Source organism: Hypanus sabinus, chromosome 12, assembly GCF_030144855.1.
Source record: "Hypanus sabinus isolate sHypSab1 chromosome 12, sHypSab1.hap1, whole genome shotgun sequence".
In the NCBI taxonomy this organism is placed as follows: Eukaryota; Metazoa; Chordata; class Chondrichthyes; order Myliobatiformes; family Dasyatidae; genus Hypanus; species Hypanus sabinus.
Window position 1 is genome coordinate 85769692 of NC_082717.1, and position 15033 is coordinate 85784724.

Genomic DNA, 15033 nt, shown 5'->3' on the forward strand with positions numbered 1-15033 from the left:
GACTAGGAAACGGTCAAGTGGGATAACAGGCCCAAGTCTCTTCTCATGGGTCTATTTAATTAATAGAATTTAAATTCCATCGCACTGCATCGGGGTTTGAACTCGTGCCTCTATTAGTCCTGGCACTGCATTACTATGGGTAAGTTAACTACTGTTCCACACAATTAGTAGCGAGTAACTAGATTTAAAAGGCTGTTTGACAAATTACAAGAGAATGACAGCTGCAGTATTAAAACACAGGTCAAGGACCAGAGGACAGTCAGCAGTGCTGAGCATTCAGATAATGAACTTGTAAACTCACGCTCCAACCGGATCAATGTTTGGATACATGTTTGGATAACTGGGCATGGCTGCACAGTGGTTAGCACAACACTTTGCAGTACCAACGGCATGGGTTCAATTCCCACCGCTGCCTGTACGTTCTCCCCGTAAATGCGTGGGTCTTCTCCAGGTGCTCTGGTTTCCTCCCACAGTCCAAAGACCCACAGGTTGGTAGGTTAATTGTCCCATGATTAGGCTTAAATAAGGAATTGCTGGGTGTCGTGGCTCAAAGGGCAGGAGAGGAGTAATTTTGAAGTTTACAGAAAACCTGAAACTCAGAAGTGCAGTTAATGGAGGAGAGGCTCACTCTAGTGTTTAGGAAAATGAAAGAAAACAGCAACCACTCAGCAGGTCAGGCAGCATCTACAGCAGGGGTTCCCAACGTGGGGTCCACGGATCCCTCGGTTAATGGTAGGGGCCCATGGCATAAAAAAGGTTGGGAACCCCTGATCTATACAGATTGAAATGGAGCTCATGTTGTGGGCACACAGCAGGTGAATTTAATGTCAGGCACTAAGTCACCCATAGGACCCATAATGGTGGGGTGACAAATTAAGAGTCTTTGAAGGTGCCAAGATGCAAAATCTATTAAAAAACGGCAAGATTCACTTGATTATATTTCCTTAACTGGGGTTCTTGAAATAGCAAATAGAATACAAAAAGTAAGATGCGTTAAACCTTCATAAAACACACTTCAGTCAGCTCAGGAACAATTTGCTATTTCAAGAACCACGGTTAAGGAAATATGTCAAATCTTAGTGAATATCCAGACAAGGTTTTTTTTCCGATTTAGCAGGAACTATTTCCAAAGCAGAAAGCTCCCAGGTTAGATTTAAGGCAAAACAAACAGAGAGGATGCGAAGATTACTTTTGTCAGAGCAAGTTCTTTCACACCTGGGGTCTACTGACCAAAACAAATCCAACAACTTGCAAAAGGATGTTGAAAAACTAATTTAAGGGGAGACACTTTTGGAGGTTTGAGAATGAGCAGGGCATAGATCCAACTGAATACAGCTGAGCAATAAATACCAGGTGATCTCATGAACCTCCTGCCTACTTGAGTAGGAGCACCAACCATCCTTCTGAGTGAGTCAGGTGTTTTTCTGTTGATGCAATTTGTCTTGCTGTTGTGCTACTGAGGTATCAATAGGACCCTAATGATTATAGGTGAACTCAATGTGTGAATGATACTGCAGACATCCTAGTGAAAGGCTGTCGTATCTGTTTTCCCATGGTGATTAGAGACTTTCTCAAATTCTGACTGCCCTTACGTGGATTAAACCTTCTTCACTGCAAAGTTCGGAAGTCATTCAATAAACCTGCAAGTTACAAAACCAACCTCCAGGTCATATCGCCGGAGCAGCTCCTGAACAGTGTGTGGCTTGGGGTGTTTGCCTCCTCGTCTCCTCCTCCTCGGCCTCTTCGGCTTTTCCACTTCATCGTTCACAACATCCATGTAAATGAACTTGAACGTTCCAACCTTATTGTTTAGCAGGCCCATCCACGTTCCCCCCGGGGGTTTGCTGATTATATCTATCACGTCACCTTTCTGGAAAACAGGTTGGGAGCATTATTATCTTCTGTTGAGTGCAAAAGTAACTTAATTAAATGCAGTGATTGCAGTTGAAATGTGCACCTTGGAGAAAGAAAGATCTCACTTTATGCAGCTTCTTTCATTACATCAAGACAATCAAGTACAGCCTCCTGAACGTTAATCCTGTTGGAAGCCAACAGTCAGTTTCCATTGAGCAAGGTCACACAGATAATGCAGAAATGTAAGTGAATACTGCAACCCAACATCCAGGTACTTTACAAATCACATACAAGACATAGGAGCAGAATTAAGGCCATTCAGCCCATCGAGTCTGCTCCACCATTTCATCATGGCTGATCAACCACTTTCTCCACCCCATTTTCCTGCCTTCGCCCCGTAACCTTTCACGCCTTGACTTATCAGGAATCCATTAACCCCCCCCCCATCTTAAATACCCCCAATGACCTGGCCTCCACAGCCCCCTGTGGTAACAAATTCCACAGAGTCACTACCCTCTGGCTAAAGAAATACCTCCTCAGCTCCATTCTAAGTGGACGTCCCTCTATTCTGAGATGGTGTTCTCCGGACCGTGGACTCCCCCACTACAAGAAACATATTTCCCCTCTATCTAGGCCATTCAACATACAATAGGTTTCAATGAGATCCCACTCATTCTTCTAAATTCCAGCGAGACCTCAAGCGTTTTTCATATGATAAGCCTTTCGTTCCAGGAATAATTTTCAAGAACTTCCCTTTAGGGAATCCTGTACAAGGACTCCCAAGTCCCTTTGCATCTCAGATGTTTGAATTTTCTCTCCATTTACAAAGTATGACCATACACTTCCAGACACTGTATTCCACCTGCCACTTCTTTGCCCATTCTCCTAATCTGTCCAAGTCTTTCTGTAGCCTCGCTACTTCCTCAACACTACCTGACCCTCCAGCTGTCTTTGTATTGTTGGCAAACTTGGCCACAAAGCGATCCAAATCATTGACATACAATGTAAAAAGAAGTGGTCCCTGTGGGACACCACTAATCACTAACAGCCAATCAGGAAAGGCTTTCTTTATTCCCACTCTGCCCTCTACTGCTCAGCCAATGCTCCACCCATGTTAGTAGCTTTCCTGTAATACCATTGGCACTTTTCTTGTTAAGCAGCCTCACGTGTGGCACCTTGTCAAAAGTTTTCTGAAAATCTAAGTACACAGCATACACTGATTGTCTATTGGGCTTGATATTTCCTCAAAGAATTCCAACAGACTTGTTAGGTAGGATTTCCCCTCAAGGAAACCGCAGCCTCTGACCTTTGCTTCCAACTACTCAGAAACCTCATCCTTAACAATCAACTCCAACATTTTCCCAACCACTAAAGTCAGGCCAACTGGCCTATAACTTCTTTTATTTTGCCTCCCTTCTTTCTTGAAAAGTGGAATGTCACAATTTTCCACCCATCCCAGAACCTAGTGATTCTTGAAAGTCATTACTAATGCCTCCACAATCTCTTTCAGAGCCTAATTTCCCTTCCACCTTTCCACCATCTAGAATACCCAACTCAGTACCATTCATGATACAGCCATATGCTGAACCATTCCTGTCCCAATCATTGTCTGTGGATGATGCAGTGACAAAGCTGGTACAAATTCAACAGGTTCAATCCTAACCTCTGCTGCTGTCAGTGTTGAGTTCGCAAGTTTTCCCCGTGACTGCTTGGTGCTTCAGTTTACTCCCACATCTCAAAGATGTGCAGGTGGGTAGGTAAGTCAGCCACTGTAAGTCGCCTCCAGTGTGTAAGTGGGATGAGTATAGATAGGGACCGTGGCCACCATAGACATGATGGGCCAAAGGGTCTGTGGCAATGCTGTACAACTCTATGACCTAGATGGCACCAATATTAGTGAGGCTCAGTCATCTGGAGAGACTGGAGGGTGAGTTTTCCTTTGAGAGAGATGGCTAATAAATGTATTGAAAAATGTGAAAGGTTTACTAGTGGTAGGTTTCACAGCCAAGTGAATCAGAACCACTGGAGCACCTCATGAAATCTGTTGTTTCGTGGCAGCAGTACATTGCAATACATATTGATAAAAACTATAAATTACACTAAGAAAATATATTTTTAAAAATTTCCGCAAAAAGAGAGAGTGAAAAAAACACGGTGAGGTAGTGTACATGGATTCATCATCCTTTCAGAAATCTAATGGTGGAGGGGAGGAAGCTGATCCTACAACACTAAATGTGTACCTTCAGGCTCCTGTACCTCCTCCTTGATGGTCATAACGAAAAGGGGGCATGTCCTAGGCCAGCGGTCCCTAACCACTGGGCTGCGGACCGGTACCGGGCCGCAAAGTGTGTGGTTTGCACTGCAGCCGACTCATATCATTTCAAATCAAATCGTTTCCTCGTGGCCCGATAGCACATGCTTTGCGGCCCGGTGGTTGGGAACCATTGTCCTAAGTGATGGGGTTCCTTAATGATGGATGCAGCCTTTTTGTGGATCAGTAACCAGAGGAACATGGGTAAAAAGTGTTTGGCAAAGTGTCTAGAGAGAAGGGGTTTATTACATGGAAGTGCTGTGGAGTTAGATTCCACAGGAAGGGGAATTGGTCATACAGATGAGGAGGCCTGATCTGTGGGGTTATGGGCAAAGATGAAGTGTGGGATAAAGAACGGGCAGAAGCTTATCAGGTTGAGTGGGTCCTTTCACCTGCAAGATTCTTCAGCGATCTTCAGCAAAGTCACTTCAGCAGAGCCTCACATTTTTGTGATCCCTGCCACCGTGCCCAGCGGCAGCAGCCACAGGGAACACCTCCGAAGTTGCACACTACCTTGCACCATTGCTGGGTTATAACTGAGGGATCACCTAATGGAGGAACAACTTGTCAAACAGATTTACAAAAAAAATGAACAGATGTGACATGAGCCTCTGGCTTGAAAGGCAAGTGTGGTATAGTGGGTAGTGCCTGCCATCGCCATTACCATTTCCCTGGAACAAGCAGAACCAATCCAAAAATATGGTATTATTTCAACCTCAAATGACAACTCATCATTTGGTGTTACAGATAATTTACCTCAGATAAAAGTGTTAAAATTGACTTTTTAAATGGACTAGAGGCAATAAGTCAATCCAGGCAAAATTAAATGACTCTGTACTAACAATTAGTGGCCTTTTTGGACTTTTGAATCTCAGTAACAGAACTGGTGCTTTAGTAAAGGAATCTCCCTCTTCCTTCTCAGTCCTGCAAAAGGGTCTTGGCCCGAAACCTTGACTGTTTATTCATTTCCATAGCTGCTGTCTGACCCGCTGAGTTTCTTCAGCATTTTGTGTGTTGCTTTACTGAAATAAGTACGTCTCACAATCTTGTGCTAATTGAGCTAAAAGAAAATCTAATAGATTTGAGCTTTCTACTTTCGGAACCAAGAGAATGCCTCAGAATGTAATCTCTCCCTTTCTCAATCCTGATGAATGGTGCTCGACCTGAAATGTTAACTTCGTTCCTCTTCCCACAGATGCTGCCTGACTTACTAAGTATTTCCATTTCCATTTTCTATTTTTATTTCAGATTTGTAGCATCTGCAGTTGTTTTTGGAGTTTCATACAGCATTGGGTCTCTGCTCTATGCCTCCTAGATCACGGGACCTAGTCAGCACTGTGCAAAATTTAGTTTGGAAAAGTATTAAATTTCTTTCCCTTGAGAAGGAGTTAAAAAAAAACTAACACATTAATTTGGAATCGTTTTAATTGCATACATTAATGTGTGATAATTAACGGTCCTAATTAAAATGGAAAGTGGATTAGCTAAGAGAAATAAAAGAGCGGGAATAAAGCGTAAAACAAAGAGTTTGACAGGCTGTTGCTAGTGAGGTGCCAAAGGGATTAGGACAAGGGGATCAGCTACTTTCATTCTATACTGAGGTCCGAGAGGAAAAGACAGCAAAATCTATTCAAGTTTGCTTACAAAGCGAAGTTGATGGGAAACTGAACTGGGCAGAGGCTGCTCAATCGTTCAGCACTGGAAATGGATGTTGCATTCACGATTCACGCTGAACCCATGACCACGTGACCCGGTCGGGATGCGAGCACCTGCTTCAGTGATGCCGACTCCAACAGGGGCAACGTACTGTCGAACTACAGGACCAGATTTTCAAGAGGGACAAGGTCATCTGTGATGGTGAGATATCAGAAGGTTTAACATGGTGCTATAGCGAGCCATCCCACAGCACATGAAATCTGTTGACACTGTCACCCTTGTGAAAGAGGAGAACCTTCACCCACTGAACGATGTCAGGATCTGCCACTCGAGCTACCCACCTTACACATGCACTGCAGGGCGTGGCCGAATCTGTTCGGGAAAACGGGACTGATCTAACTAAAAGATTCTGAACTAGATTGTTTGGGTAGTTGTTAAGAACCTGCTTCTTCTGGTTGGAGAGTCTATAATTATGGGACGCTACCCTGAGGAAAGTCCTCAAGGACTTGAAGGAAGATGAGAAATTTATTTCCAAGTGAGTTATAAACATTTGGGGCTCTCTATCTGGAACATCGTGCATAACCTATCACTTAGCACACTCCAAATGAGATTTTCACACACAAATAGAATCAAAGGATTTGGAACTAGAACGTGCACATAAGAGGAGTGATGAAAAATTTCAAGGGTCAACACCCTCTCTTCCCGCACCAATTCAATCCAGAGCTGTTCATTGCTGAACAGAAGCTTTTACTCTGCCCCACCTACAGGGGGCAGTGCTGGATCACTTCTCCTTGACATAAAACAAGTGAAAACGTGAATACAGGAGGGAATATTGTTAATGATAACGATGACCTTACCTCCACGTAGGAAACCATTTCAGCCCCCAGAGCCTGTATCAGCTTTCAGAACAATATCATTCCTCTACCATTTGAGGCTTTAACGTGCTCTCCCCAGATTCTAAAACCCACTGGTACACCAGGGGGCAATTTATAGCAGTCAAGCAAACTACCAGCCTCCACGTAACTGGGATAGTGGAGGAAACCTGAGCAGCGGGGGAAGCCCATGTGGTCACAGGGAGAAAGTGAACAGTCCATTGCAACGACAACAGAGGTCAGGACAGATTGATGGGCCTGAGGGGAAATGGCTCCACCATGTCACCTGCCTCAGAATACAGATCAGTCAGCAGAACATAATCACACAAGATGAAACTTAGTGCAGGGAAATGTACGCGAATAGCTTTCAGATATATAATGAGGAGGCCATCAAATGATGAAGGGCCTGCTTTTGTGCTGTAGTTTTCTATAAAGGTACTAGTTTATGTGCAAGGTCACAGATTATCTAAAAGTGCAGCACAAGAAATACGTGGCATTCTAATCGAGAGTGAAATAATGCAAATCGTACACAGATCATTAAGTAGGCTGCAGTTGGATTGCTGTGTAGAGTTTTGGATTCTTTACCTCGTCAGCAACATAAAGGGGAATGAGAAGTTAAAGGGAAGATTTCATGCGTCGGCACTGGAGATGGAGAAATCCAAGCACCTGTTGTTGCTTTGTTACGGCATCAGAGATGTGACAAATGTGCTCCAAATTAAAAGGAATTTCTGAACACGCTGGGAGGGAAAGTCTATTTCCTTAATAAGCGCTACAAGAATCTGCAGCACTGAAACAGAAACCATCCTAGCTCTTACAAGCAAGTCTTTGGGGGAAAAAATGGACAAGGATGGAGAAGCAGCTGTGGAAGGAGAACAGAGTTAACGTTACAAGTCACAGATCTGTCGTTGGGAGTGGGAAGGAGGGAAAACCAGATACAGCTGGCCCCCGCTTTTCGAACGTTCGCTTTACGACAACTCGCTGTTACGAAAGACTTACATTAGTAGCTGTTTTCGCTAACCAAAGAGGATTTTCACTTTTATGAAAAAAAGACGCCCTTTATATGTGTTTACCCCGAGAAAGACTACAATGACTGTGAAGCCTTGTTTGCGCATGCGTGTACGTGCCGATTTTTTTCTGCAAATTGATTTTGGCTCGCTGTTTTCCTGAGTTTGATAAGTGAAACTACACCATACCTACAATATTTCTACTTTATATAGTTTTATATACTATATAAAACTTTATATACTTTTACTATAAGTATATACTTCTATATACTTTATATATTTCTACTCAAAAATTTTTCCCATATAAATTAATGGTGATTGCTTTTTCAATTTACGACATTTCGGATTACAAACAGTTTCATAGGAACTCTCCACCTTCGGATTGCGGGGGAAACCTGTAGTTTTAAGCCGCAGAGTTGATATTGAGTCAGATTCTGTGATCGGTCCCCCTTCCTCATGAGACAAGATTATCACTAGTTTGTGGTAAAAGTTTAGGTATTTGGAGTTACAGTAATTCTTCACTGACTGACATTGAGATGTTTTATTTTAAGCATCCTGTAGCCACACGACATGGAAACGGTTCCTCTGGCCCACCACGTCTGCCATGACCATCAAGTACCCATTTATACTTTGTTCTCCCCACACATTCCCCCAAGAGTCTATCACTCACATATACACGGGAGGGAGGGGGGGGGGGGAAGATTTACAGCGGCTAATTAAGCAACCAATCCGCATTCTTTGGGATGTGGGAGGAAACCAGATCAGCCAAAGGAAATCCAGCCGGTCACAAGAAGGACGTACAAACACCAGACAGACAGCCCTGGAAGCAAGGAATGGACTAGGATCACCAGATCAGCAGCAGAGTCTCTACCAGCTGCATCACTAATTTTACTACACCAGGGCAACATGTTAACAGAAATGCTGAAAATGCTACTTACACGTTAACAAATTATTGAAGAATCAGTTATTCAATTCAACTTGTCCATGCTAGTATTCATATTCCCTACCAGCTTCCCCCCGTCCCAAAAGACATAGGAGCAGAATTAGACCATTTGGTACATCAAGTTTGCTTCACCATTTCATCACGGCTGATCCATTTTCCTGCTCAACCCCATTCTAATGCCTTCACCCTGTAACCTTTCACACCCTGACTAATCAAGAACCGATCAACCTCTACCTTAAATACACTTAGTGATCTCACCTCCACAGCCACCCGTGGTCCACAGATTCACCACCCTCTGGCTAAAGAAATTCCTCCTCATCTCCATTCTAAATTGTCGTCCCTCTGTTCTGAGGCTGTGCCCTCAGGTCCTTGATTTCCCCACCAAAGGAAAGATCCTCTCCACGTCTACACTATCCAGGCCTTTCAAGATTCGATGGGTTTCACTGAGAGCCTGGCCCCTCCCCATTCTTCTGAATCCCAGTAAGTACAGGCCCAGAGCCATCAAACACTCCTAATACATTAACCCTTTCATTTGCAGAACAATTCCTGTGAATCTTCTTCTAAACCCTTTCAATGTCAGTACATCCTTTCTTAGATAAGAGACACAAAATTGCTCAGAATACTCCAAGTGAGGCCTCACCAGCGCCTTATAAAGCTTCAGCATAACATTCTTGCTTATATATTCAAGTCCTCTAGAAATATATGCTAACATTGCATTTGGCTTCCTCACCACCGACTCAACCCACAAGTTAACCTTCAGGGAATCCTGCACAAGGACTATCAAGTCCCTTTGCACTTCAGATTTTTGAATTTTCTCTCCACTTAGAAGATAATCTGTGCTTTTATTCCTTCTACCAACATTCATGAGCATACACTGCACCAGACTGTATTCCATCAGCCACTTGGTTTCCCGTTCTCTTCATCTGTCCACATCCTTCTGCAGACTCCCTGCTTCCTCAACACTGCTCGTCTCTCCACCCACCTTTGTAACATCTGCAAACTTAGCCACAAAGCATCAATTCCATCATCTAAATCATATAACATAAAAAAGTGGTCCCAAAACCAGCCTCTGCAGAATACCACTAGTCACTGGGAGCTAAGCAGAAAAGGCTCCCTTTATTCCCACTCGTAGCCTCCTGCCAATCAGCCAATCCACTATCCATGCTAATATCTTTCCTGAAATATCACGGACTCTTAGCTTGTTGAGCAGTCTCATATGTGGTGTTGTCTTGTCAAAGACCTTCTGAAAATCCAAGTACACAACATTCACTGCTTCTCCTTTGTCTATCCTGCTTATTATTTCCTCAAAGAATTCCAACAGATTTGTCAGACAAGATTTTCCCTTGAGGAAACCATGCTGACTTTGGCCGATTTTATCATGCGCCTCCAAGTGACCTAAGACCTCATCCTTAACAACCAACTCCAACATTTCCCCAACCAGTGAGGTCAGGCTACCTGGTCTACAGTTTCCTCTCTTCGACCTCCTTCCCTTCTTGAAGGGTGGAGTGACATTTACAATTTTCCAGCCCTACAGAACCATTCTAAAATCCAATGATTGTTGAAAGATCACCACTAATGCCTCAACAATCTTTTCAGCCACCTTTTTCAGAACACTGGAATATAGTCCATCTGATCTAGGTGACTTATTTAACTTCAGACCTTTCATCCTCCCAAGCATCTTTTTCCTAGTAATGGCAACTGCACTCAGTTCTGGCTGACACTCTCAAACTTCAGCATACTCCAAGTGTTTTCCACAGTGAAGACTAATACAAAATACTTAGTTCTTCCTTGCTCCCCCACCATCATCATCTTCTAGTGATCCAATATCTAATCTCTTTTACTCCTTATGTATCTGACAAAACTTCAGTTATCCTTGTTGATAATACTGGCTAGCTTACCTTCATATTTCATCTTTTCCCTCCTTTTGGCTTTTTTTTATGGTTTTAAAAAGCTTCTCAACTTGGTTTCCATTGAAAAGCTCTCACTTTCCATTCATTTTTGCTATATTATATGCCCACCCCTTTGCTTTTATGTTATCGCTGCCTTCCCTCGTCAGCCACGGTTGTGTTGTCTGCTTTAGAACACTGCTTCTTCTTTGGGATGCATCAATCCTGCACCTTCCAAATTGCTTCCAGAAACTCCAGCTATTGCTCTTCTGCTGTCATCCCTGTTAATGTTCTATTCCAATCAACTTTGGCCAGCTCCTCTCTTCTGCCTCTGTAATTCCCTTTAGTCCACTGTAATACTGAAACATCTGACTTCAGCTCTTCCTCTCAAACTGCAGGGTAAATTCTATCATATTATAATCACTGCCTCCCAAGGGGCCCTTTACCTTAAGCTCCCTAATCAAAATAAACAGACGATGTGAAGATAGACTTAGTGGTACCTTGAGTTTCAGTGAATCGGTGTCATACGGGCTTGGGATAAAATCAGTGTGGACTCTGGCACGGCCACAGAAAGGGCCCTGGTAGGCAGATTCTTCCTCCTCCCCATCTTCTGATTTCACACTCTCCCTGTTGCTGGCTGACGAGTCTGTGGTGCTCACTGTTTGACCACCTGAAAAAGAGGGCAATAAGAGGTGACGAAGTGCACTTATCACAGCAGCTCAGCTTCCCTTCCCAGAACACTTGTACTTGCGTGGAACCCTGCAACGTGTGGCTGTACTTGGTCTAAATTCTACCCCTGGATCCTGGGGGTAGCTCTTCCCCTCTGTCATCTGCATATCATCTGGATACTCCCTTATCCACACCCACCCTATTGTGGTCAGATTCTCCCCCCACCCCCCAACACTCCTCTCCAAACCCCACTAGCTAGACTTTGACCACTAATACCCAGTTTGAGTCTCTTCTCCTTGATCACTCCCTTTTTGTTAGCTCTGGTAGCCCCTCTCACCCACCCCCATGCCTTTTTGCTCCTCTAAAGTAATTCCCATCCTTGGCCCAGATCTCCACCTGTCCTCATATTGATCACCTCTACCCTCCACTGTCCATTTGTGGTCCAAATGGTCCACCTTCCCATTGTGGCCCATCTTCCACCTTCCCCTCCCCTCACCTGTGCATTCCCATTGTGGACCAATTCTCCCCCCCCCCCATCTGTACATCCCCACTGTGAACCAATTCTTCCCCCCCTACCATTACAGTGTGACCTAATTCCCACTCCTCAACTCTCCATTGCAATCCAATTCTTCCCCTCCCCTCACCTATACATCCCCATTGTGGACTAATTCTACATTCCCCCCCACCATCTGTACATCCCCACTGTGAACCAATTCTTCCCCCCCTACCATTACAGTGTGACCTAATTCCCACTCCTCAACTCTCCATTGCAATCCAATTCTTCCCCTCCCCTCACCTGTACATCCCCATTGTGGACTAATTCTACATTCCCCCCCATCTGTACATCCCCACTGTGAACCAATTCTTCCCCCCCTACCATTACAGTGTGACCTAATTCCCACTCCTCAACTCTCCATTGCAATCCAATTCTTCCCCTCCCCTCACCTGTACATCCCCATTGTGGACTAATTCTACATTCCCCCCCATCTGTACATCCCCACTGTGAACCAATTCTTCCCCCCCTACCATTACAGTGTGACCTAATTCCCACTCCTCAACTCTCCATTGCAATCCAATTCTTCCCCTCCCCTCACCTGTACATCCCCATTGTGGACTAATTCTACATTCCCCCCCACCACAGTATGACCTGATTCTCACTCACCTTGCCGTTGTAGTAGTCCAATTCCTTACTTTGTATGTTTTCTAACTCCCCCCCCCCCCCCCCCGCAATAACCTGAACTTTCCTCCCACCCCAGCGATCTGATATTCCTCCTGGTCCAATTTCATGAAAGAATTAAAACTGAGAAGATAGTGCATGAAAAAAAATACGAAAGAAATAGGAAACTTTCTGCAGGTGTATAGAAATAGTAAACCCTGGTCCCTTAATGGATAATACCTGGGGAATTAACAATGGGAAAGAGGAAAAGGACACAATTCTAAGTAATTTTGTAGATTGGGCTTCATGGAGAGATGACACTGAAGACAATCTCTATCACTACAAAAAAAATTAGGGCTAATGGACAACAATTCTCCTGGATTCGATAGCCCATAATTAAAACTGGCTACAGAGACAGTAGATGTGTAGGATAATGACACAAAGTGTACAAGTATGGGCCAGTTTGCCGAATATCTGTCACCATGACAACGCTGGAATTTCAGAGTTAATACTGCCATATTTGGAACATCATATGTCAATCAGAGTCCACATGGCTTTACGAAAGGGGCATTGTATCTGACAAATTTTCTAGAGTTTTTTCAGGATGTGACATACTGGATAAACAAAGAGGATAAACAAACAGTAGAGTTGGTTTAAGAGGCATTAGAAAAGGTGCTACATAAAAGGTTGCTGCCTAGGACAAAAATGGGGCTGGAGGTAATATTACTGGCATGGAGAGGGGATTGGTAACCGATAGATAATAGAAGGTTGGGGTGAATGGGCTGTTTTCATACTTGTAACCTTCAGTACTGGGGATTCAACTATTTCTCATGACCAAGGGTCTTGCAGCAAGATTTACTGACGATGCAAAGCAGGGAAGCAAGTAGTGAGGAAAGGAGTAGAATTTTGAAAGGGACCTGGATTAATTAAGGTGCTTAATAAAATTACAGGAAAAGCCATGTGGGGTTGGGAATGCGCATTGAGAATGGGGTGGGAGTAGTGTTAGAAGGGGAAGGGGGATGGCAGAGGAATGGGGAGTACAGGGAAAGGAAGCAGGCTGTGTAAATGTTCAGAGATGAATGCTCTAAGTATTTTGTTTATTTTTTGTTTAGAGATACAGGACAGAACAGGCCTTTCCGGCTCGTCAGGCTGTACCGCCCAGCAACCCACCAATTTAACCCTCGCCCAATCACAGGACAATTTGCAATGACCAATTAACCTACCAGCCGGTCGGTCTTTGGACTGTGGGAGGAAACATGGGAAGGAACGTACGAACTGGAACTGAACTCCAAACTCCAACGCCACCAAGTCGTAATAGTGTCGCAGTAACTTCTACACCTCGGTGGCACTCTTTGCCTGACAGAGTTTAGACACGAAACACCCAATTCCATTACTCTTAAATCAACCACACTGAACAATGTACTCCTCCCATTTATGAATGGGAGGCTCTGAAAGTATTGTCAAATCTGGATGGCTATACACTCTCCACCAACCCCACTTCCCACTCTAACCACTTGCAGATCATTCATTCAAGGGGTATTTAATGAATCCGAGCAGCCCACTCCCATAATTTAACCCTCCAGAAAATACTTTTGTTTAGAAAGTAACTCAAGGGCAATCCTGCAACTTTGGAAAGATGGAAATCTTCTTACTCATCGAGCTCTGGCCACTCAAGGAGCTGCGCAGACTCTCCACCGAACCACCCCCTGGCAGCTTGAGCCTCGATCTGTCGGCTGTCTCAGTAAGCTGGGCAGGAGGTGACACTGCTTCACTGGTCAGCTGTGGACAGAAACAGAGGGAATAAACAGACTTTGTCTCCTTCACTTCTTGATTCTTCTGCCTCTCCCGGATAACCAGTAACTGGTTGATTACCATCACACAGTGAAAAGCTTTTGTCCACAGGCTATCCGGACAGATCATTCCGCGCAGAAACAATAGCAGAATATAGTGACACACTATATTCTAAGGCAGAAGTTTAGAATTCATCAAGAGGTCCATTGCAGAGTAATAACGGTGGCATAAAAGCTGTTTTTGACCTAGTGGGATGGGTTCAAGCTTTTCTGTCTTCTGCTTTGCGGCAGTGGGAGAGGGAAGAGAGAAAGACTGGGGTGGGAGGGATCCTTGACTGTGTTCTGAGGGTAGAATCCAAGGAAGGGGAGAGGGGGGTGAGGAAGCTGGTTTTCATGATGGGTTGGATCGTCTGCAGGTAACTCTTTCTGCTGACCTTACAGAGCTTGTTGACCCTGACATACAAGATAGGGTAGAGAGTTCCCAATGCTGAGAGAATCACTCTAACACCCACCTTTCTCACGCAGCTGGCAAAAGCATGGATAATATTCACACTCACTACCACCCAGCAGAGGAGCTCGAAATCACTTTCTCTGCTGCGGGTCACACACCTTATTTTAGATTTATTCTGAGATACATCACAGTAACAGGCCCTTCTGACCCACAAGACCGCATGGTCCAATTGCACCCATGTGACCAACTATGAGAGGAGACCAGGGCACCCGGAGGAAACCCACGCAGCCACGGAGAGAACGTGCAAACTCCTCACGGACAGCATTGGGAACTGAACCCAGGTCGCTGGCACTGAAACAGCATTACACTACCTTGCCAACAAGTACAATGCAGGCAGTGCCTCAAAAGGTCACAATCATGAAAGGCTGACCCGCCCAAAGA

At 44.4% G+C, this 15033-nt stretch overlaps 1 protein-coding gene across 4 annotated transcripts in view; it reads right to left on the minus strand.

The window, feature by feature from the left end:
• Positions 1-15033, minus strand: part of sash1a (SAM and SH3 domain containing 1a) — a 132083-nt gene that overhangs the window by 13081 nt on the left and 103969 nt on the right. For all 4 annotated transcript variants that reach the window (XM_059986353.1, XM_059986354.1, XM_059986355.1 and 1 more), the window contains exons 12-14: positions 14004-14130; positions 11027-11196; positions 1661-1870 (exon numbers count right to left, since the gene is read on the minus strand). In XM_059986353.1, the coding sequence (XP_059842336.1) occupies positions 1661-1870; positions 11027-11196; positions 14004-14130 (507 nt within the window). The remainder of the gene's footprint in view (positions 1-1660; positions 1871-11026; positions 11197-14003; positions 14131-15033) is intronic.